The 22,631-nt window shown below is 36.4% G+C and overlaps 2 protein-coding genes across 2 annotated transcripts; both read right to left on the reverse strand.

Annotated features, from left to right (window-relative positions):
- Positions 1–504: 504 nt before the first annotated feature.
- LOC133877425 (phenylacetaldehyde reductase-like) lies at positions 505–10,429 on the reverse strand. Its single transcript, XM_062315715.1, has 6 exons — positions 10,203–10,429; positions 7,281–7,450; positions 5,504–5,695; positions 2,101–2,263; positions 1,488–1,674; positions 505–887 (listed from the first exon to the last, which is right to left on the reverse strand). The coding sequence occupies exons 1-6, from the start codon at positions 10,321–10,323 to the stop codon at positions 743–745; spliced, it is 978 nt and encodes a 325-aa protein (XP_062171699.1). The 5' UTR covers positions 10,324–10,429; the 3' UTR covers positions 505–742.
- Positions 10,430–11,752: 1,323 nt separating this feature from the next.
- On the reverse strand, positions 11,753–20,851 carry LOC133878698 (phenylacetaldehyde reductase-like). The gene is made up of 6 exons (XM_062317289.1): positions 20,667–20,851; positions 17,791–17,972; positions 16,072–16,263; positions 13,254–13,416; positions 12,665–12,851; positions 11,753–12,072 (listed from the first exon to the last, which is right to left on the reverse strand). Exons 1-6 carry the CDS (start codon positions 20,785–20,787, stop codon positions 11,928–11,930), a joined length of 990 nt encoding a protein of 329 aa, XP_062173273.1. The 5' UTR covers positions 20,788–20,851; the 3' UTR covers positions 11,753–11,927.
- Between the last annotated feature and the right edge of the window lie 1,780 nt (positions 20,852–22,631).

Genomic DNA, 22,631 nt, shown 5'->3' on the forward strand with positions numbered 1-22,631 from the left:
AATTTACACACAGCTTTCAATGAAATTAGCTGCTCGTATTGTACACGTAGTTAATGTAATAGTACACGTAGGCTATACACCTACTCCGACAAGCGTTCGGGCAAGCCCACGTACATTCTCACATTAACTGCCCGCATTTCATAATTGAGAGAGAGAGAGCATTCTAAGGATGGTGGCTACCAATGCCCACAATGACGAGCAATGATACACTTTAGCGTCTCCGAGAGACAACTTTTTCATTAAAACTCATTTTTTTAATAAAAAGTGGGTGCTAAAAGACAGTTTCCGTCCCCTACAAATCATTTTCCCACAATTACTATTGTGTGTTGATGATGTCAAACGATGGAATCATGATTAATTTGAGGCAACCAATATATATTGCTTATGTAACACACTAGAGAAAGAGATCATAGATTAGCACACAAGTGTTGGCAGTGTCTTGAAGTAGCATTTGAGGCCGTAATTAACAATATTAATAACACCACTCAACATTATTAAACGAGATTAAAGAAAAATCAGTGATATTATTACACTCATGACCATGAACTCATCCTGATTACATACTCAAACACTCACACTTCTAATAATCATCCACACTAAAATGAGTAGTTTTGAAACCTATCAAGAGAAAAATGCCAAGCATTCTGTTCTTTTGCTGCAAGCTTTAGGGTGCTGCCACACAATCAAAACACCTCATCAGCAGCATTTATTTATTGGAAAGAGCTTCATGGGGCTGCCAAACTTAAAAACTGACAAAGTTCTTCTCCTTCAAGCTTTCAACAGTATCCTTGAGGCTCACCTCAAAAGGGGTGAATTCAATACCCAAGCTTTTTGCCCTTTCTTTGGACACCTGATACGTTGGTACAAAGGGCTTATCATCCGCACACCTGTCAAGGTTATTTGGAAAAACAAAAAATAAAATTAAGATGGAAATTTACTAAAAAGTGGGGGAAAGGTGGAAACAAAGGCATTTTGGTTTCTCAAAAGAGTTTGAATACGTGACACATGTTCTCCAAATGCATATTAAAACTTTGCTAGTATTTATAAGGCTCCGTTTGTTTTAATTTTAGTTTAATTTTGAATTTTTTTAACTTGAGGGTCTTTAAATAAATTTAGTTTTTAAATTCAGCCTATTTTTGTCATTTCAGGTCTAAAACAATCACGTGTATGGCATGTGATCAATATCCCGTCCCTTTCAAAGATTTTGGTTAACAAAACGGGTTTTTTTTCCAACGATTGGTATTTGAAGGAGGTTGAGTGTGACAAGTGGCAGTTCATGAGGGCAATGTGTAAATGAGTGGTAGTTGAGGGGGCTGGGCTATAAGTAATTAACCCATAACCAAAAGAAAAAATATATAGCTAGTCCCCTTAGTTAAATCACCAAACCATGTCATACATACAGGAATGTGCAATTGGAGCGATACTGCTAAAGGAAAGTAATACTCAAATATTATATCTTTTGAAATTAGAGGGAAAAAAACACTCACTTCTCTGGAAGTCGTAAAGACGGATAAAGCTCACGTAAAGTCCTCACAACTTCAGAATAGTGTGCAACCCTCCCAACCACACAATATCTTCCACTAGCGGAAGGGATTTCATATGCTTGAATATGTGCTTTGGCAACATCTCTGACATCAACCCATCCAAATGTTAGATTGGGAAACACCTGTGCTCCTGCACCAAATAAAGAACAAGAGAGATATCAAATAAAAAGCAAGAAAAGATACAAAAATTTCTGGGAATGGAAATTTTAGGGTATCATATTACAGTAAGTACCTTAAACAAGTAGGGATCATATCATTATTTCAGAATAAAGTACCACAGACAAGACACACAAATACACACGCTCACACGGTAATATTTGTGCAAAGGCCCAAAGGGGCATAAAACGCTAGCATCAAGCTGCTTGGTTAACATCCTGATTCAGCAGAAATAGAAACATGATGTTTTGTACTCTACAACCTTCCCTAAATGAGTTATCAAATACACCTCTCATTACCATTTGAAACATGCTCTTGTTAAAAGGTTGTTAGTCAAGATCTACTTATAGAGATGAATCATAAATTAGGATTTACAATCAGTATAGTAAAGAACAAATACCATTTAATACGTTGGAAATCACAGCAGCACTTGTATTTAGTGTCGGCTGTAAGAGAGGACCAATCACCATTGATGGGTTAATTGCAACCAAGTCAATACCCTTCTCTTTTGCAAACTTCCAGGCAGCTTCTTCAGCCAATGTCTTTGAAACCACATACCATTGCTGGGAGAAAAATACAGTCAACATTAGCACCCAGAAACATAAATGAACTGCTGAATATATGATAGTCATTAGTAGCATGGATCCCTGTTTTATAAGTGACCATAGAAGGGCATTGACTTTAACAAAGCACTAATGGCTGAGCAGGACAGAGACTGACTGGTGCAGAGTGCTCCCTCACTAAAATAATCTATTGCTTCCATGAAGAGTATAAATTAACCACATGTTTTGAGTTAAAGCTGCATCATGATGACAGATGCAGGATCTCTTAACCTACACAGCACTAGTCATAATCACTTGGAAGAACATGACAACCTTCAGTTATGATGTTGCAGTAAACCATTAAAGGGGCCAAACTATCCAATTACTGATGTAGGAGCAGGAACCAATGGAGCATAACCTAAGATTCAGATTAATTTTAGGGAGTGAGCTCATGCATGTGTAGAAACGAAATACTCTCATACCTGATTGCATAAGTATCTCTATATTCTTTACTTCTGTAGACCAGTGTTCCAAGTTTTCTTGCAAAACTGTTCAATAAAAGAGTTCTCCAGATACTACGAGGTAATGAGCAGAAGCAAGACTTAATCTTAATAGATCCGGTCCCTAAGGATAACACTTAAAGGAAACCATTTGGCTTCAACCACAAATTCTCTTTTAGCTCACTACATGTCTGTTAAACAAGGCTGCTTTTGATGCTACTATCCTTTTGCAAAGGTTGCTACAACCATAAGAAATGCGAGGATTCTATTGGTGAGATGGAAATAGGGTCGCTAATGGTACTAATTAACCTCACCCCCTTTAGAAGAAATTCCCTCCAACCAAGATCCACTCTAACTTTCATGTACTGCATTCCAATTCAGTACCATCGAAAGGAACCTCCCCTTCCCTCCCTCTCCCCCCTTTCTTCCTCCTCTTCTCTCCTTCCCCTTTTCCCCTAAAAGAAGAAAGGCATATATAAGTCATATAAAGGAAATGATCTGCAGATTAATACATGGCAAGTACCGATAGCCTAACAAGCTACCATTCTTTGCTCTTCCACTCTTCCCAAATTACATCCCTTACTTTATTATTCTAGTTCAATAACAGACAAGCTTCCATTAATTTATAAATAAAATATTTACAAACCCATGCATCTTCGGATTTTGTGTTTTAGACCTTAGTTTTCAATTTGGCCAATTTAATACCTTTTTTTTTATAAGTAATAATTTCATTAAAAAGCGCAAGGGGCGCAACCCTAGTACACAGGAAGTATACAAAAGAGCCCCTAATCAGAGAAGATAAACGAACATGAAAGTAAAAAATCATCAGACGACATACGACCCGAGCTATGTGCCGACACCCACAAATATAACATATTAAGCACATTTCTACAAAGAGCCCCAACCGTAACCTCCAAATCCTCAAAAAGCCTAGAATTTCTCTCACGCCACAAGCCCCACAAAACACATAAAAGAACCTACTTCCAAATACAAATAGCAGAACCACGACCTAGCAAGGTGCCCCAACCACTCAATAAATCCAAAACACTACTAGGCATAACCCACTCCACCCCGAATAAGCTATAAAAATAACTCCAAACAACCCGTGCCATGTCACAATGTAGAAGAAGGTGATCAACGGATTCCCCATGCTTCTTGCACATAACACACCACTCTACCACCACAATACCACGCCTACGTAAATTGTCATGAGTTAAAACAAAGACCAATTTAATACTTACGTTTAAAATGAGTTTAAATCCAAGACCTCTACCTATTTTTCCAACAATTAAATAACAAAAATGACTTGAAAACACTATTATGCCCTTTTCATTAAAAAAATTAAAAAAACAAAACAAAAAATATATATCTAATGGGGTGGCTGTGAGCCACCCCCTCTCTTGGGGATGGCCATTAGTGACCCCATGCAGAGGCAACCACCCCCAATAGAGGGAACAAAGGTGGCCTGGTCACGAGCCACTCTAGTCTTTTATTTTTATTTTTTAAAAAACAAAAATGGAATGGAATGGCATAATAGTATTTTAACATCATTTTTATTTATTTATTAGAGAAAAATGGTTAGAGGTCTTAGATTTAAAATCTTCATAAACTTGAATATTAAATTTGCCAATTTTTTTTTTTTTTTTTTCCTTTGGATAGGTAAGTATAAAAATTTATAAAAAAAATGTAAAGGCACCAAGAATACAGGGGGAATACAAAAAGGACACCAAAACAGGAAAAAGAAAGAAAAAAAGAAAAAACACCCACAAAACCCGAAAACAGAAGGAAACCCAAACACCCCAACAGGAACCAGCCCACAAAACCCAGAGGCCATTACACCACAGCAAGGGCACTCTTGCCTTTGCCCTAGCTAGAACAAAAACCCCTAGCATCATAATTAATCGAGCACTTTAAGTTTTTCACCTCTCTACTCCCTTTAAACTTAGAAGTGGAGACTGAAACCTCTTTTTTTTTCTGTAAGTACGGAGACCGAAACCTCTTAATACTGCGCCACATCAATTTGAGCCAATCAATCCAAAAAGCCTTTCACATTCCTCTCGTGGGAGACCACTAGAGTCCAGAAAAGTAAACTGACATCTATCGTGGCCCTGCAAGAACCACCATGGCACCAACCCCTTCAAAAACATCTCCTCTCAAAGATTCACCCACCTCTAAGGAAGACGACAATAGAGGAGGGTTCCCAAGCCTTGGTGGGGCACCAATGCCCCTCATCTTCACACCCACAGACTTACCTACAAGTTTAAATTTTCACTCACAATATTTTCAACAATTATGCATTAAAATAATTGCACTGGTCTATTAAGTTGCACACCCCATCTCTGAGAAGTCGGTGCTTATTGGACACATAACTCATCTTTCCCAGTACACAAAATGACAAAGGAAATAACCATTAATTTTTACTCTAAACCAAATTGTTTGACCACTAGAAAATCCAACTTTGCAAGGAGATATCATTTAATCCAATGTCTTTTGACTTTTCAAATATAGTGAAGGATAAGATAGAAGAGTATCTAAAAATTGTGTCAATCAAGTTTTCGAAGTACACAATATTTTGGGACATTCCAAAATAGGATAATGGAAAAACAATATGAGACGAACAGAGTATATATGAGAACTCAAAAAACATGAAACTAAAAGTAGTTTAAGTTTGTATTTAAATCACTGCAATATTATGGACTATGATTCAAATGCATCACCATATTTATTTTCAAAAAGAATAAAGAGTAATAGCCCTACATACATTTGCTTGCTTACAAACTTCTGGATCAGAAAACCAAGTCTCATCAACAACCACATCAGGAGTTCGAGGTCTTCCATTGAATGCAACTGCAGCTATAGAAGATGTCAAAACTACCCGCTTGACAGATGGAGATTTTGCACACGAATTAAGAACGTTAAGTGTTCCCTTTACTGCAGGATCAACTAGCTCTGCCTGAACGGTTAGGGAAAAGTTATGTCATGACTCATAATCATTAGAATAAAAAAAAAAAAAAAGCAGCAAATGACTACCTATAGCAAAGACAAGAGAGACATTTGTTTTTTATAAACAAAATTTAGTATAATTTCATGGTATCACATTCAAAAAGTACTTGACTATATTAACATCATTGTTCTTTAGTAGGAACTCGGCGTTCTTAACTAGGAATCAAAATCCCAGGCAGCATTTTTATAGTGCTTAAGAAATGAAACAAGAACAGCATTCTGATAGAAATAGCAAGACTGTTGACATCATTAAAAGTATAAATGCGAAATGCGCAGTTACACGAGCTATGCTTCACAAGGTTATTACAGGCCGTTACACAAGCTATGTTTCACAAGGTTGTGACTAGTATTACATCACTTAAACTTTTCTCCATTCTAATCTGTGGCTGGACATCCATGTAGTTCATAGGGATGTGTTCTTTCCAGTCCAATTCATAATTTACATCTTTATACAGTTTTTGCACAAAGAAGAAACAAAGGTATTTGGCACTGCAATCCTATCCTATAGAACTTTGTTACCCATCTCCAATGCGATCACAAAATCACCATATTTATGATTGCTACAGGAACCATATCTATGATCTATCAAAAGTACATCTTTTGCTATTTAAAGCCATTTCATGAATTATGCCTCCACCTCTCAAAAGTTCAAGTTTGGGCTATATTCCGACTTTGGTACATTTTTCTAGCAGGAGACCTGGGGAAGGCACTATTGACAACATGAACTGGTGGTAAAAGTAGGGGGTGAAAGAATATGTTACAAAAAAACTCATGGACTGGAAGTTTTGAAGAGGAAAACATCACATTTCGGCAGCCTACAAAATATTTCCTACCCAATGCCCTTATCCATGTGTCTTTGAAAGAGTAAATAGAGGCTCAAGTAAATTATACATACAAAGTATAATTATGTCAGACAACACAAGTCTTATAAAGAAATTAGAATATGTTATAATAAAACATGCCTCATATACACCTTGTACTAGAGTGATTAAGAAAAACTGAAAAAAAAAAAAAAAAAACATTTCATAAGAAATGGTGGCATAACTACTTTGATGTAATAATAGTTGAGATAAAGAAATAAAAAAGCAAATGGCTGGAGTTGGGGGGGAAAAAAATCCATCTTAAAGTCGTTTTAGTAATTTGTTAACTTGCTTACCTTTGTATTGACAACGGTACAAAAAGCAACTTCCAAAACAAAGAATGGTGCAGTAAATCATCTCTGAGACCCCTATTACCTGCTTCTCATCTAGATGAATAGAAAAAAGGTCAATCGGTACACTCATTACATGGATGTCTCGATCCCCTATGTCTGAAGAAAGACATTCTGAAAGACACTATCATGGCATCTTTAACAAACTCGTTGTTCAAATCACCTCTTTCAGAATAAAGGTTTTATTTATTTATTTTTTATTTTTTATAAGTACCTCTTTCAGAAGAAAGGTGTACACAAAACTTCAAAGATGATGATTTCATCAATAAATGCTAATTCTAACCCATGCAATTTAATATTCAAGGAAGAGTAAAACGGGCTATACCTGTGGGTCCTTAACATCATAATAGAAGGGAGATGCAGTATGAAAAACACATTCACACCCCTCAATAGCAGAATTAAAGGAACCTTCTTCCAGCAGATTTGCTTTGAAGAGGTGAAGTCTCTCCTTAGCTCCATCAAGTTCGAGTAAGTGGTTTGTTTTTTTTGGATCATCTGCATGAGACGGAAATAAACTTGATTAATGTATCTTACTAAGAAAATCAGAATAAAAAGGGAGAGTCTGTAAACAATGAAAAGAAAATGCCAATAAACAGGACTGAATAGCATTGTTATTCCTCTAATCTATGACACTGCAAGATCAAAATTTAAGGGCAGCTTTGATACTATCTAACATACAATTTAAATTAATATATTTCTTACTCATGAGCACATTTACAAATCAGTATATATATATATTTGTGCAGGAGGAGAAACTGCCGCAGTTAAGAAGTCGCAGCCTTCCGAATCGAAACTCACTAATCCATTGTATGCCACGAAGTTACAAAGGATCTCACTTATATTTGCATTTTTGTCACTAAGAATTTTAGAGTAACGAAACCAAAAATTACAGCTGGAAGCTGTCATATAATTACAACATTCACATAGAATGCAAAAACTACAAAAGTGCACTAACATATGCTAGAGGACATGCTATTCTCAATCCCAAATAAAATGATTTAGAACAGAATGGTGTGACTTGGTGTGATTTGATTTGAACTATGGGACCGAAAAGACATGGCTATGTTAAATTTTTCAAAAATCTCTTTTCTGTTTTCAAAAATAAAAACACACTTTTTTCAAAACATTTAACAAAGGATTCATTTTTCAAAACACAAAACACTTTTCGAAAAACAATACAAAACACACTTTTTAGAAAACTGTTCACATCTTATAGGTATCTTTTGAGAAAAGATGTGTTTATTTAGCTTGTTGGTAGATGTCTGGAAGGCCGAGGAGTGTCACGACTTGGAAGATGGTGCTGACATAAAATTCTTTGGTGTGTTTGGAAGGAAAGAAATAATAGGTGTTTTGAGGATTTTGAGAGGTCCTTGAAGGATATTTTAGCTTCTTTTATTCATACTTTGTATCTTTGGACAGTGGCTTTTGGGTCCCCTTTGTCGCTTAGTTTTGGTGATTTTCTTGTTCGTTTTTCGATTTCTAGTTAGGTACTTTCTCTTGTATACTTTCTGTGTGCTTAAGGGTGCATTACACTTTTAATAAAACCAGTTTATTACTTATCAAAAAAAAAGAAAAAAATATGTGTTTATTTTTGAAGGGGTAAAAGCTAACTTATTGCTTAGAAAAAAAAAAAAAAAAAAAAGAGAGAGAGAGAGAGGTGGCCACACAACCACCTGCAGCGAAAAAGAGGGTGGCCGTGCAGGACAAAGGTGGCCATGCGGCCACCCTCTCCCCCCTTTTGGGTGATCACGCAACAACCTCTATTTTTTATCTTATAATTTTTTATAAATAAGAGTTAGACCCCGCGACTGAAAAATAAACTTGTATTTTCTCAAAATAAACATGTACAGTGTTTGTTTGTTTGAAAACACAAAATATTTTCTTAAAATAAACATGTATTTTCTCAAAATACAAAGTTAGACCCCACAACTGAAAAATAAACATGTATTTTCTCAAAATAAACATGTCCAGTGTTTGTTTGTTCGAAAACACAAAATATTTTTCCAAAAGTTTATCAATAAAGTTACTTACAAAAAAAAATAAGTTTACCAAACAATTTTCTTCTATGGAAAACACTATTCAAATATGGATCCCACCGAAAAATACTTCTCAACTTTTTGTCACATCATAAATTTTTTCAAATCACAAAAAAAAAAAAAAAACAAAAACAAACAAAACAAAAAGTTTTTAAAATATTTAACAAACATATGCTATAGCTTTGTAAACGGTGAGAGATTTTAAAATAGGATTTTATCTAAAGGTTTTATTTGGGGAATTTTTAATGTTGATTCCCCTTGCTTGGGTGAATAATAGTTTTATTTTTATTATTCTTCGTTGAAATTTTGAATTTGGGCTTTTTTAAGTATCCAAATCCCATGCTCAAATTCCACATAAATGTCACTAAACAAATTATACTAACATTGCTATTCTCATACTATCACCATTATTCTTCATACTGCTATCTTCTGTTATTATCATCGTCTCCACCTATATCATCTACAACCGCCACTAGTACCACTATCAATACCAACATCATGACACTTTACCACCTCAATTGCCAAGTTATTGCCGCCACCATCAATATTATCGATGTGACTCTAATTTCTTAACTTTTAAATATACCCATCCAAACAATGCACATTGGAATTGATGATTGAAATTTCCATCATCAAGAAACTAAGGGAAGGACAATGACTCAATTTTAATCACTCCTTCGAAGTCCAAACTCAGATCTGCATGTAATTTACACAGGGTGTCATTATTCAGTGACTGTAGACTCTATTGATTTAATTAAAAAAAAATGGTGTCAGTTTGTCTCATAAAACAATATTATTCGCCGATTGGGCCTTCTTTTGTTCACAAATACTTGTCCAATCATTTCGATGGAGGCTAATTCCTCTAGTTGGGTTTCCATACAAAGTCCAATTTCTTCTCATTCTTTTTACTTGTTATAGATTATTTAGCCAATGTCAAGATGAAGAAACATATATGATAAATTGGATTACCCTCAATCATTGTCTGGAATGGCCCTGAGATCTATCAAAAGGTTCAATGAAACTGAAAAATATACGATCATAAGCCACAACCAGAAAATGGGAATTGCTTATAATTTGCAAGCAGGAACTTCAACGACAAGAATCCAAAAGCTCACCGAGAATTAAAGAGTCAGAACCCATAAACACATTAGCCCTAAACAAAGACTCCGCGATTAAATTACACGGTAAAGACAGAGACAGAGAGTACTGACTTGGGTCGCGAACAGAGGCCCTGACAGCGTAACCGCGCTGGAGAAGAAACTTGACGAGCCATGAAGCTATGTAGCCGGACGCACCGGTGACGCACGCGATCTTCCCTGCTCCGCTGCTCATTTTCTTCTCTATCCGATCTTCTCTGATTACTCGGATTCTGTTTACGTTTTGGAATTTGCCTTTCGCTTTTTATATAGGCATTATCATCAAATATACCAACTACGTCCGTGTTTCAAGGACAGCCAATTAAAAAAAAATATATATATATGGTGGAGCTTTCAACCACCCCGACAAGGTGACGCGGGAAGCCATTGCTTCCCTTCACTTGAGGACTATAAAAGAACCACTACGTTGGTCATGGAGGGACGAGAGACGCAATAAGGAGGTCAAACAGTTACCCGGATCGCGCCTCTTCGATGGTTAAAATCAATTGGGATGCTGCGATTAACGATAAGAATGGGCTTATTGGCTTTGGCTTATTGCAAGCGATAGTGAGATTAGCGTTTTGGAATTGGCTGCACGTAGCACTACCCAAGTCATTTGCATGGACCCTTCTATGGCCGAGGCATGGGCAGAGCATTACATGCTTGTGTTATTTAGTATAAAAATAGGGCTGTTTGATTTTATATTGGAAGGCAATGATGCATTGCAAATAGTCAAAGCGATTGCTACGGATCTTTCAACTTGGAGCCTGTTTGGACATTTTATACAGGGAATCAAAACAAGAAGCGATGTCACTCCGTCCATTTAGCGTAGTACATACGAAAGAAGAAAGCTAATTCAGTGGCACATGCTCTAGCCAAAGCAGTTGTCGCTCAAGTCACATATTCTATTTGGTTGGAAAAAGTCACACATTTCCCATCTAATATTGTTTGTAGGGAATATGTTGTCTCTACCTATTAACCAATGAGGGGGGTTTTTATGATTATTAATGAGAAGTGATTTCTGTTAAAAAAAAAAAAAAAAAAAAAAAAAAAAGTGTGCCTATAGCATTGTTCTATAAGCTATTTAAGGTTAAAGCTGTTTTTTTTTTTTTTTTGTGTTTTTAGTATACAAAATGTTAGTGGGATAAAAATTCCAAATTCAAATGCTTCATCCCGGAATATGAAATTAGGTAAGACTACGAAAAATTAGTCCCACTTTCTCCGGTTATTTAAAATCAATTTTGATACAGCCATTCACGATTTCTTCTCCTCAACTTGAGTAGCTTTGTGCGGTAACTCTATCGGTCAAATTGTCTGTGCCATCTCCCAGATTAGTCTAAAATGTGACCCAGATTGGTCTAAAATGTGACCCATATCATGGCCAAATCCTTGAAGCTTAATACCTTCATTCTGGAAGGCCATTCTCTTGTTGTCATCTTGGCTCTTCAGCGGCCATCGATTACCTTGGACCGGAAGATCTCTCCCATAATCTAAAACACTATCTCTCTTATTCATCCTTCTTCTTCTTGGAAAGCTATGAAAATTTACCCAAGTGTCGACTTTTCTGCTCCCCATGTGAGGCCATAATTAACAATATTAATAACGCCACTCGACATTAAACGAGATTAAAGAAAATCAGTGATATTATTACATTAATCATCAACTCATCCTGATCACAAATACTCAAAAACTCACACTTCTATTAATCATCCGCACCAAAATGAGTAGTTTTGAAACCTATCAAGAGAAAAATGCAAAGCATTCTGTTCTCTTACTTCAAGCTTCAGGGTGCTACCAAACTTAAAAACTGACAAAGTTCTTCTCCTTCAAGCTTTCAACAGTATCCTTGAGGCTCACCTCAAAAGGGGTGAATTCAATACCCAAGCTTTTTGCCTTTTCTTTGGACACCTGATATGTTGGTACAAAGGGATTATCATCCGCACACCTGTCAAGGTTATTTGGAAAAACAAAAAATAAAATTAAGATGGAAATTTACTAAAAAGAGGGGGAAAGGTGGAAACAAAGGCATTTTGGTTTCTCAAAAGAGTTTGAATTCGTGACACATGTTCTCCAAATGCATATTAAAACTTTGCTAGTATTTATAAGGCTCCGTTTGTTTTAATTTTAGTTTTATTTTGAATTTTTATAACTTGAGGGTCTTTAAATAAATTTAGTTTTTAAATTCAGCCTATTTTTGTCATTTCATGTCTAAAACAATCACGTGTATGGCATGTGATCAATTACCCGTCCCTTTTAATGATTTTGGTTAACAAAACGGGTTTTTTTGCCAACGATTGGTATTTGAAGGAGGTTGAGTGTGACAAGTGGCAGTTCATGAGGGCAATGTGTAAATGAGTGGTAGTTGAGGGGGCTATAAGTAATTAACCCATAACCAAAAGAAAAAATATATAGCTAGTCCCCTTCTTAAATCACCAAACCATGTCATACAAACAGGAATGTGCAATTGGAGCGATACAGCTAATGTAAAGTATTACTCAAATATTATATCTTGAAATTAGAGGGAAATAAACACTTACTTCTCTGGAAGTCGTAAAGACGGATAAAGCTCACGTAAAGTCCTCACAACTTCAGAATTGTGTGCAACAGTCTCAACAATACAATATCTTCCACTAGCTGAAGGGATTTCACATGCTTGAATATGTGCTTTGGCAACATCTCTGACATCAACCCATCCAAATGTTAGATTGGGAAACACCTGTGCTCCTGCACCAAATAAAGAACAAGAGAGATATCAAATAAAAAGCAAGAAAAGATACATAATTTCTGGGAATGGAAATTTTAGGGTATCATATTACAATAAGTACCTTAAACAAGTAGGGATCATATCATTATTTCAGAATAAAGTACCACAGACAAGACACACAAATACACACGCTCACACAGTAATATTTGTGCAAAGGCCCAAAGGGGCATAAAAGGCTAGCATCAAGCTGCTTGGTTAACATCCTGATTCAGCAGAAACAGAAACATGATGATTTGTACTGAACAACTTCCCAAAATGAGTTATCAAATACAGCTCTCATTACCAAGGTTGTTAGTCAAGATCTACTTATAGAGATGAATCATAAATTAGGATTTACAATCAGTATAGTAAAGAAAAAATACCATTTATTAAGTTGGAAATCACAGCAGCACTTGAATTTAGTGTTGGCTGTAAGAGAGGACCAATCACCATTGATGGGTTAATTGCAACCAAGTCAATACCCTTCTCTTTTGCAAACTTCCAGGCAGCGTCTTCGGCCAAAGTCTTTGAAACCACATACCATTTCTGGAAAAAAAAATACATTCAACATTATCACCCAGAAACATAAATGAACTGCTGAATATATGATAGTCATTAGTAGCATGGTTCCCTGTTTTATAAGTTACCAGAGAAGGGCATTGACTTTAACAAAGCACTAACGGCTGAGCATGACAGAGACTGACTGGTGCAGAATGCTCCCTCACTAAAATAATCTATTGCTTCCATGAAGAGTATAAATTAACCACATGTTTTGAGTTAAAGCTGCATCATAATGACAGATGCAGCATCTCTTAAACTACACAGCACTAGTCATAATCACTTGGAAGAACGTGACAACCTTCAGTATGATGTTGCAGTAAACCATTAAATGGGCCAAGCTATCCAATTACTGATGTGGGAGCAGGAACAAATGGAGCATAACCTAAGATTCAGATTAATTTTAGGGAGTGAGCTCATGCATATGTAGAAACGAAATACTCTCATACCTGATTGCATAAGTATCTATATATTATTTACTTCTGTAGAGCAGTGTTCCAAGTTTTCTTGCAAAACTGTTCAATAAAATATCAGTTCTCCAGATACTACGAGGTCATGAGAAGAAGCAAGACTTAATCTTAATAGATCCAGTCCCTAAGGATAACACTTAAAAAGAAACCATTTGGCTTCAACCACAAATTCTCTTTTAACTCACTACATGTCTGTTAAAAAAGGTTGCCTTTGATGATACTATCCCTTTGCAAAGGTTGCTACAACCATAAGAAACGAGAGGATTCTATTGGTGGGCTGGAAATAGGGTCGCTAATGGTACTAACCTCACCCCCTTTAGAACAAATTCCCTCCAACCAAGATCCACTCGAACTTCCAAGTACTGCATTCCAATTCAGTACCATCCAAAGGAACGTCCCCTCCCCTCCCTCCCCTCCCTCTCCCCCCTTTCTTCCTCCTCCTCTCCCTCCCCTTTTCCCCTAAAAGAAGAAAGGCATATATAAGTCATATAAAGGAAATGATCTGCAGATTAATAAATGGCAAGTACCAACAGCCTAACAAGCTACCATTCTTTGCTCTTCCACTCTTCCCAAATTTCATCCCTTCCTTTATTATTATAGTTCAATACCAGACAAGCTCCCATTACTTTATAAATAAAATATTTACAAACCCGTGCATTTTCAGATTTTGTGTTTTAGACCCTAGTTTTCAATTTGGCCAATCTAATACCTAAGTTTACAATGATTTTAAATCTAAGACCTCTTGCTATTTTTCCCACAAATAAATAACGAAAATGACTTGAAAACACTATTATGCCCTTTTCATTAAAAAAATTAATATATATATATATATATATATATATAATGGGGTGGCTGCGAGCCACCCCCTCTCTTGGGGCTGGCCGTGAGTGACCGCATGCAGAGGCAACCACACCCAATAGAGGGAACAAAGGTGGCCTGGTCACAAGCCACCCCAGTCTTTTATTTTTATTTTTAAAAAAAAAAAATGGAATGGCATAATAGTATTTTGACATCATTTTTATTTATTTATTAGAGAAAAATGGTTAGAGGTCTCATATTTAAAATCTTCATAAACTCGTATAATAAATTTGCCAATTTTTTTTTTTTTGTTTTTTTTGGATAGGTAAGTAGAAAAATTTATAAAAAAAATGTAAAGGCACCCCTAAGAATACAGGAGGAATACAAAAAGGACACAAAAATAGGAAAAAGAAAAGAAAGAAAAAAAACACGTGAAAACCAAAAAACAGAAGGAAACCCAAACACCCCAACAAGAACCAACCCACAAAACCCAGAGACCATTACACCACAGCAAGGGCGCTCTTGCCTTTGCCCCGGCTAGAACCAAAACCCCTGGCATCATAATTAATCGAGCGCTTTGAGTTTTTCACTCTCTACTTCCTTTAAACTTAAAAGTGGAGACTGAAACCTCTTGATACTGCGCCACATCAATTTGAGCCAATAAATCCAAAAAGGCCTTCACATTCCCCTTGTGGGAGGCCCTAAGAGTCTGAAAACAGAAACCAACATCTATCGCGGCCCCGGGAGAACCACCAAGGTACCAACCCCTTCAAAAACATCTCATTTCGAAGATTCACCCACCTCTAAAGAAGACGACAACAGAGGAGGGTCCCCGAGCCTTGGCGGAGCACCAACGCCCCTCATCTTCACACCCACAAACTTACCTACAAGTTTAAATTTTCATTCACAATATTTTCAACAATTATGCATTAAAATAATTGCACTCATCTATAAGTTGCACACCCCGTCTCTGAGAAGTCGATGCTTATTGGACACATAACACATCTCGACAAGTACATAAAATGACAAAGGAAATAACCATTGATTTTTACTCCAAACCAAATTTGTTTGACCACTAGAAAATCCAACTTTGCAAGGAGATATCATTTAATGCAATGTCTTTGACTTTTCAAATATAGTGAAGGATAAGATAGAAGAGTATCTAAAAATTGTACCAATCGAGTTTTCAAAGTACACTATTTTGGGACATTCCAAAATAGGATAATGGAAAAACAATATGAGACGAACAGAGTATATATGAGAACTAAAAATAAAATAAAATTTGTATTGAAATCACAGCAATATTATGGGCTATGATTCAAATGCATAACCATATTTATTTTCAAAAAGAATAAAGAGTAATAGCCCTACATACATTTGCTTGCTTACAAACTTCGGGATCAGAAAACCAAGTCTCATCAACAACCACATCAGGAGTTCGAGGTCTTCCATTGAATGCAACTGCAGCTGTAGAAGATGTCAAAACTACCCGCTTGACAGATGGAGAGTTTGCACACGAATTAAGAACATTAAGTGTTCCCTTTACTGCAGGATCAAGTAGCTCTGCCTGAACGGTTAGGGAAAAGTTAAGTCATTACTCATAATCATTAGGGTTAAAAAAAAAAAAAAAACCAGCAACGACTACCATTTGCTTGTTTATAAAAAAAAATTAGTATAATTTCTTGGTATCACATTCAAAAAGTACTTGACCATATTAACATCATTGTTCTTTAGTAGCAAATCAGTGTTCTTAACTAGGAATCAAAATCCCAGGCAGCATTTTTATAGTGCTTAATAAACGAAACAAGAACAGCATTCTGATAGAAATAGCAAGACTGTTGACATTATTAAAAGTACCAATGCAAAACGCGCAGTTACACGAGCTATGCATCACAAGGGTATGACAGGCCGTTACACAAGCTATGTGTCACAAGGTTGTGACTAGTATTACATCACTTAAACTTTTCCCCATTCTAATCTGTGGCTGGACATCCATTTAGTTCATAGGAATCTGTTCTTTCCAGTCCAATTCATAAATTACATCTTTAGACAGTTTTTGCACAAAGAAGAAACAAAGGTATTTGGCACTACAATCCTATCCTACAGAACTTTGTTACCCCTCTCGATTGCGGTCACAAAATCACCATATTTATGATTGCTACAGGAACCATATCTATGATCTATCAAAAGTACATCTTTTGCTATTTAAAGCCATTTCATGAATTATGCCTCCACCTCTCAAAAGTTCAAGTTTGGGCTATATTCCGACTTTGGTACATTTTTCTAGCAGGAGACCTAAAGGCACTATTGACAACATGAACTGGTGGTAAAAGTAGGGGGTGAAAGAATATGTTACAAAAAATCATGGACTGGAAGTTTTGAAGAGGAAAACATCACATTTCGACAGCCTACAAAATATTTCCGACCCAATGCCCTTATCCATGTGTCTTTGAAAGAGTAATTAGAGGCTCAAGTAAATTATACATACAAAGTATAATTATGTCAACAACACAAGTCTTAGAAAGAAATTAGAATATGTTATAGTAAAACATGTCTCATATACACCTTGTAGTAGAGTGATTAAGAAAATCTGAAGAAAAAAAAAACCTTTCATAAGAAATGGCGGCATAACAACTTTGATGCAATAATAGTTGAGATATAGAAATAAAAAAGCAAACTGCTGGAGTTTTTTTTTTAAAATAAAAAAAATAAAATCCATCTTAAAACTGTTTTAGTAATTTGTTAACTTACCTTTGTATTGACAACGGTACAAAAAGCAATTTCCAAAACAAAGAATGGTGCTGTAAATACCTACTTCTCATCTAGATGAATAGACAAAAGGTCAATCGGTACACTCATTACATGGCTGTCTCGATCCCCTATTTCTGAAGAAAGACATTCTGAAAGACACTATCATGGCATCTTTAACAAACTCATTGTTCAAATCACCTCTTTCAGAATAAAAGTATTTTTTTATAAGTACCTCTTTCAGAAGAAAGGTGTACACAAAACTTCAAAGATGATGATTTCATCAATAAACTCTAATTCAAACCCTTACAATTTAATATTCAAGGAAGAGTAAAACGGGCTATACCTGTGGGTCCTTAATAGCAGAATCATGGGAGAGTAAAACAGGAGATGCAGTATGAAAAACACATTCACATCCCTCAATAGCAGAATTAAAGGAACCTTCTTCCAGAAGATTTGCTTTGAAGAGGTGAAGTCTCTCCTTAGCTCCATCAAGGTCGAGTAAGTGGTTTGTTTTTTTTGGATCATCTGCGTGAGACGGAAATAAACTTGATTAGTGTATCATACTAATAGCCATGGCAGGTAAACTATACAGTTGACGTAAGGAAAAAGGGTACTACTTTCCAGTTAATCTCTTACTCAGAAAATCAGAATGAAAAGGGAGAGTCTGTAAACGATGAAAAAAAAAAACGCCAACAAACAGGACTGAATAGCATTGTTATGGCTCTAATCAAAATTCAAGGGCAGCTTTGATAGTACAAAGTTACAAAGGATCTCACTTATATTTGCATTTATGTTACTAAGAATTTTAGAGTAACGAAACCAAAAATTACAGCTGGAAGCTGTCATATAATTACAACATTCACATAGAATGCAAAAACTACGAAAGTGCACTAACATATGCTAGAGGACATGCTATTCTCAATCCCATATAATCTGAGTTAGAACAGAATAGTGTGACTTGGTGTGATTTGATTTGAACTATGGGACCGAAAAGACATGGCTATGTTTGTCAAATTTTTCAAAATCTCTTTTCTGTTTTCAAATATTAAAACACACATTTTTCAAAACATTTAACAAAGGATTCATTTTTCAAAACACAAAACACTTTTCGAAAAACAATACAAAACACACTTTTTAGAAAACTGTTCACACCTTATAGGTATCTTTTGAGAAAAGATGTGTTTATTTTTGTAGGGGTAAAAGCTAACTTACTACTAAGAAAAATAATTAAAAAAAAAAAACTAGAGAGGCGGCCACACAACCACCCCTAGCGGAAAAGAGGTGTGGCCGTGCAGGACAAAGGTCGCACACCCCCAACAGGACAAAGGTGGCTATGCGGCCACCCCCTCCCCCCTTTTGGGTGATCGCGCAACAACCTCTTAATTTTTTATTTTATAATTTTTTATAAATAAGAAGTTAGACCCCACGACAGAAAAAGAAACATGTATTTTCTCAAAATAAACATGTCCAGTGTTTGTTTGTTTGAAAACATAAAATATTTTCTCATAATAAACATGTATTTTCTCAAAATACAAAGTTAGACCCCACGACTGAAAAATAAACATGTATTTTCTCAAAACAAACATGTCCAGTGTTTGTTTGTTTGTTTGAAAACACAATATTTTTCCAAAAGTTAATCAAAAAATTTACTTACCAAAAAAAAAAGGTTTAACAAACAATTTTCTTCTATGGAAAACACTATTCAAATATGGATCCCACTGAAAATACTTCTCAACTTTTTGTCACATCATAAATTCTTTCAAATCGCAAAAAAATAAAATAAAATAAAATATTTAACAAACATATCCTATAGCTTTGTGTTTGGGTGAGAGATTTTAAAATAGGATTTTATCTAAGGTTTTATTTTGGGAATTTTTAATGTTGATTCCCCTTGCTTGGGCGAACAATAGTTTTATTTTTATTATTATTCTTTGAAATTTTGAATTTGGGCTTTCCGGTGTACTTAGGGGCGTTTTAGGCTTTCAATGAGACTTGTTTTACTTATCAAAAAAATTGAATTTGGGCTTTTTAAGTATGCAAATCCCATGCTCAAATTCCACATAAATATGTCACTAAACAAATTATACTAACATTACTATTCTCATACTATCACTATTATTCTTCGTACTGCTATCTTCTGTTATTATCATTGTCACCACCATTACCATCATCACCACCTATCATCTACAACCACCACTAGTACCATTATCAATACCAACATCATGACACTTTACCACCTCAATTGCCAAGTTATTGCCACCACCATCACCATTATCGATGTGACTCTAATTTCTGAACTTTTAAATAAACCCATCCAAACAATGGACATTGGAATTGATGATTGAAATTTCCATCAATTTAGATTCCGTCACTTTGAAAATTCTTCATCCAAACACAACCTATAGGACTTGAACTCGCACATCTGCAAGAAATGAAGGGAAGGACAATGACTCAATTTTGATCACCCCTTCAAAGTCCAACTCAGATCTGCATGTAATTTACACAGGGTGTCATTATTCAGTGACTGTAGTCTCTATTGATTTAATCAAAAAAATGGTGTCAGTTTGTCTCCAAAAACAATATTATTCACGCCTTCTTTTGCTCACAAATACTTGTCCAGTCGTTTCAATGGAGGCTAATTCCTCTAGTTGGGTTTCCATACAAAGTCCAATTTCTTCTCATTCTTTTTACTTGTTATAGATTATTTAGCCCATGTCAAGATGAATAAACATATATGATCAATTGGATTAACTGCAGCGTTAAAATCCATTTCCACTTCCGAAATTGATTAAAACGTAACTGATACCCCAATCTGATTGCAAACTGATGTGTGTATCTACAATCAAGAACTAATGTGATTACTTCAAAATTTAATAACTTTGACCTTTCAAGAAAATAATTAGTAGCCCATATTCTCCAAAAAGCAATTCCATCAGCTCCCAAGTCCCAACACCCAATAACCCAGTGTCCTAAATACACTCAATCATTGTCTGGAATGGCCCTGAAAGCTATCAAAAGGTTCAATGAAACTGAAAAATATAAGATTATAAGCCACAACCAGAAAATGGGAATTGCTTATAATTTGCAAGCAGGAACTTCAACGACAAGAATCCAAAAGCTCACCGAGAATTAAAGAGTCAGAACCCATAAAAACATTAGCCCTAAACAAAGACTCCCCGATTAAATTACACAGTAAAGACAGAGACAGAGAGTACTGACTTGGGTCGCGAACAGAGGCCCTCACAGCGTAACCACGCTGGAGAAGAAACTTGACGAGCCATGAAGCTATGTAGCCGGACGCACCGGTAACGCACGCGATCTTCCCTGCTCCACTGCTCATTTTCTTCTCTATCCGATCTTCTCTTATTACTCGGATTCTGTTTACTGTTGGGATTCTGTTTACTGTTTGAGAATATATTTCCTATATTCAATATAGGAAATATATTATATTAATATTTTATATTTTATATTTTATATTACGATATTTTTTTTTATAAGGTCGATTGTAATTAAGTTTAATAATGTCATCCTTACTTATCTCAATTTTCTTATAAATATGAGTATATGAAAATTCTCATGTCTCCATTTTATTATTTTCGCATTTTATCTTCAGTTTTTCATTAGATTATATTATATTTCATTGTATCAGAGCTATAGGCCAACACCAGTGTTAGATCCAGTGGTCTTGTAGATTTTTCGTTTTCGTGTATTTCATTTTTCTCTTATGCTCCGTTTGTTTCAGTGTAAAATGATTTCCGGAAAATGATTTCGATATTTTACGGTGTTTGGTAGGGGCGAAAATAACGGTCAACGAAAATCATTTTCGGTTTGACCGTAAAACCTTCTTTAATTTTTGGAAAACGATTTACGGTTTTTAAAACCGTAAATCGTTTTCCAAAATTATATTCTTCGTCCTTACACGCACGTTTAATATCTGACTGTCCAAATTCTACAATAGTCGGTCGTTCGAAAATAGGCGGCACCGGTATCCGGCATCATCAAGTCACTGGAATAATGCCGGCGTCGGAATCCGACCACCGGAATCCTGCCGGCTGCCGGAATCCGGCCGCCGGAATACCGCCAGCCGCCGGAATCCGGTTGCCGGAACACCGCCAGCCGCCGGAATCCGGCCATGGACAGAAACCTGCCGGAACCAGGCCTGATCTGACCGGATCCGGCCACTGATCCGGCCGGATCTGGCCGAAATGGCCGGGATCCGGCCGGATCTGACCGGATCCGGCCACTGACCCCACCGGATCCGGCCAAAATGGCCGGAATCCGGCGGGATCTGACCGGATCCGGCTACTGATCCGGCCGGATCTGGCCCAAATGGCCGGAATCCGGCGGGATCTGACCGGATCCGGCCACTGATCTGCTGAGATCCGGCCAAAATGACCGGATCATGCCGGATCTGACCGGGCCAGGAGGTGTCCTGCCGGAATCCGGCAATTTTGGCCGGATCCGACCAAACATGTTCGCCGGATTCCGGCGACGGCGACCGGTCGTCGCCGGATTCCGGTGACAGTTGCATTTTCACTTTTCGTAATTTTTTCGTGGGAACCAAACGCCGAAAAATATTTTCGAGAAAATAATTTCTTTTGAAATTGATTTCGTCGAAAATATTTTACGACGGAAACCATTTTACGTCGAAACAAACGGAGCATTAGTAATCAATATTTTGCAAATGTCCTCACCATAGATCTTGCATAGTATATGACCAAAAAAAAAAAAAATTCATCACAATTCTCTCTATGTGCGATTTTTTTTTTGTAGGCTGAAATTTCAGCGTCAAAATCGCACAAAGTCGTGGATATCTCAGGCATAGCTTTCTGACTGGTTCTGTGCTTATTCGGCGCTGCAATCGATGGCCACTTTGCCAAGCCATCTGTCTCGATTGGTCCCAGCAAGGTTTGGATTCTGGGTTATAGAGATTCCAAAGCTTTCATGAGACCCAGAAAGTCATATGGGGCTTTGATAATGAATTATGGTTTTACGATAACAATGCCAACATCTCCGACGGTCACATCAAGTCAGCTTTGTCCTCTACTTAACACATCTCTTATTTTGCCAAACCAAAGTGTACAGGTTGGAGACCATGGCCTAGGTCTTTACTCTGTCGACGTAGATCATAGACCGAACCACATAAAATTTTTTTATCTCCATTCTATTATTTTCGCATTTAAT

This window comes from Alnus glutinosa, chromosome 9 (genome assembly GCF_958979055.1).
Source record: "Alnus glutinosa chromosome 9, dhAlnGlut1.1, whole genome shotgun sequence".
Taxonomy (NCBI): Eukaryota; Viridiplantae; Streptophyta; class Magnoliopsida; order Fagales; family Betulaceae; genus Alnus; species Alnus glutinosa.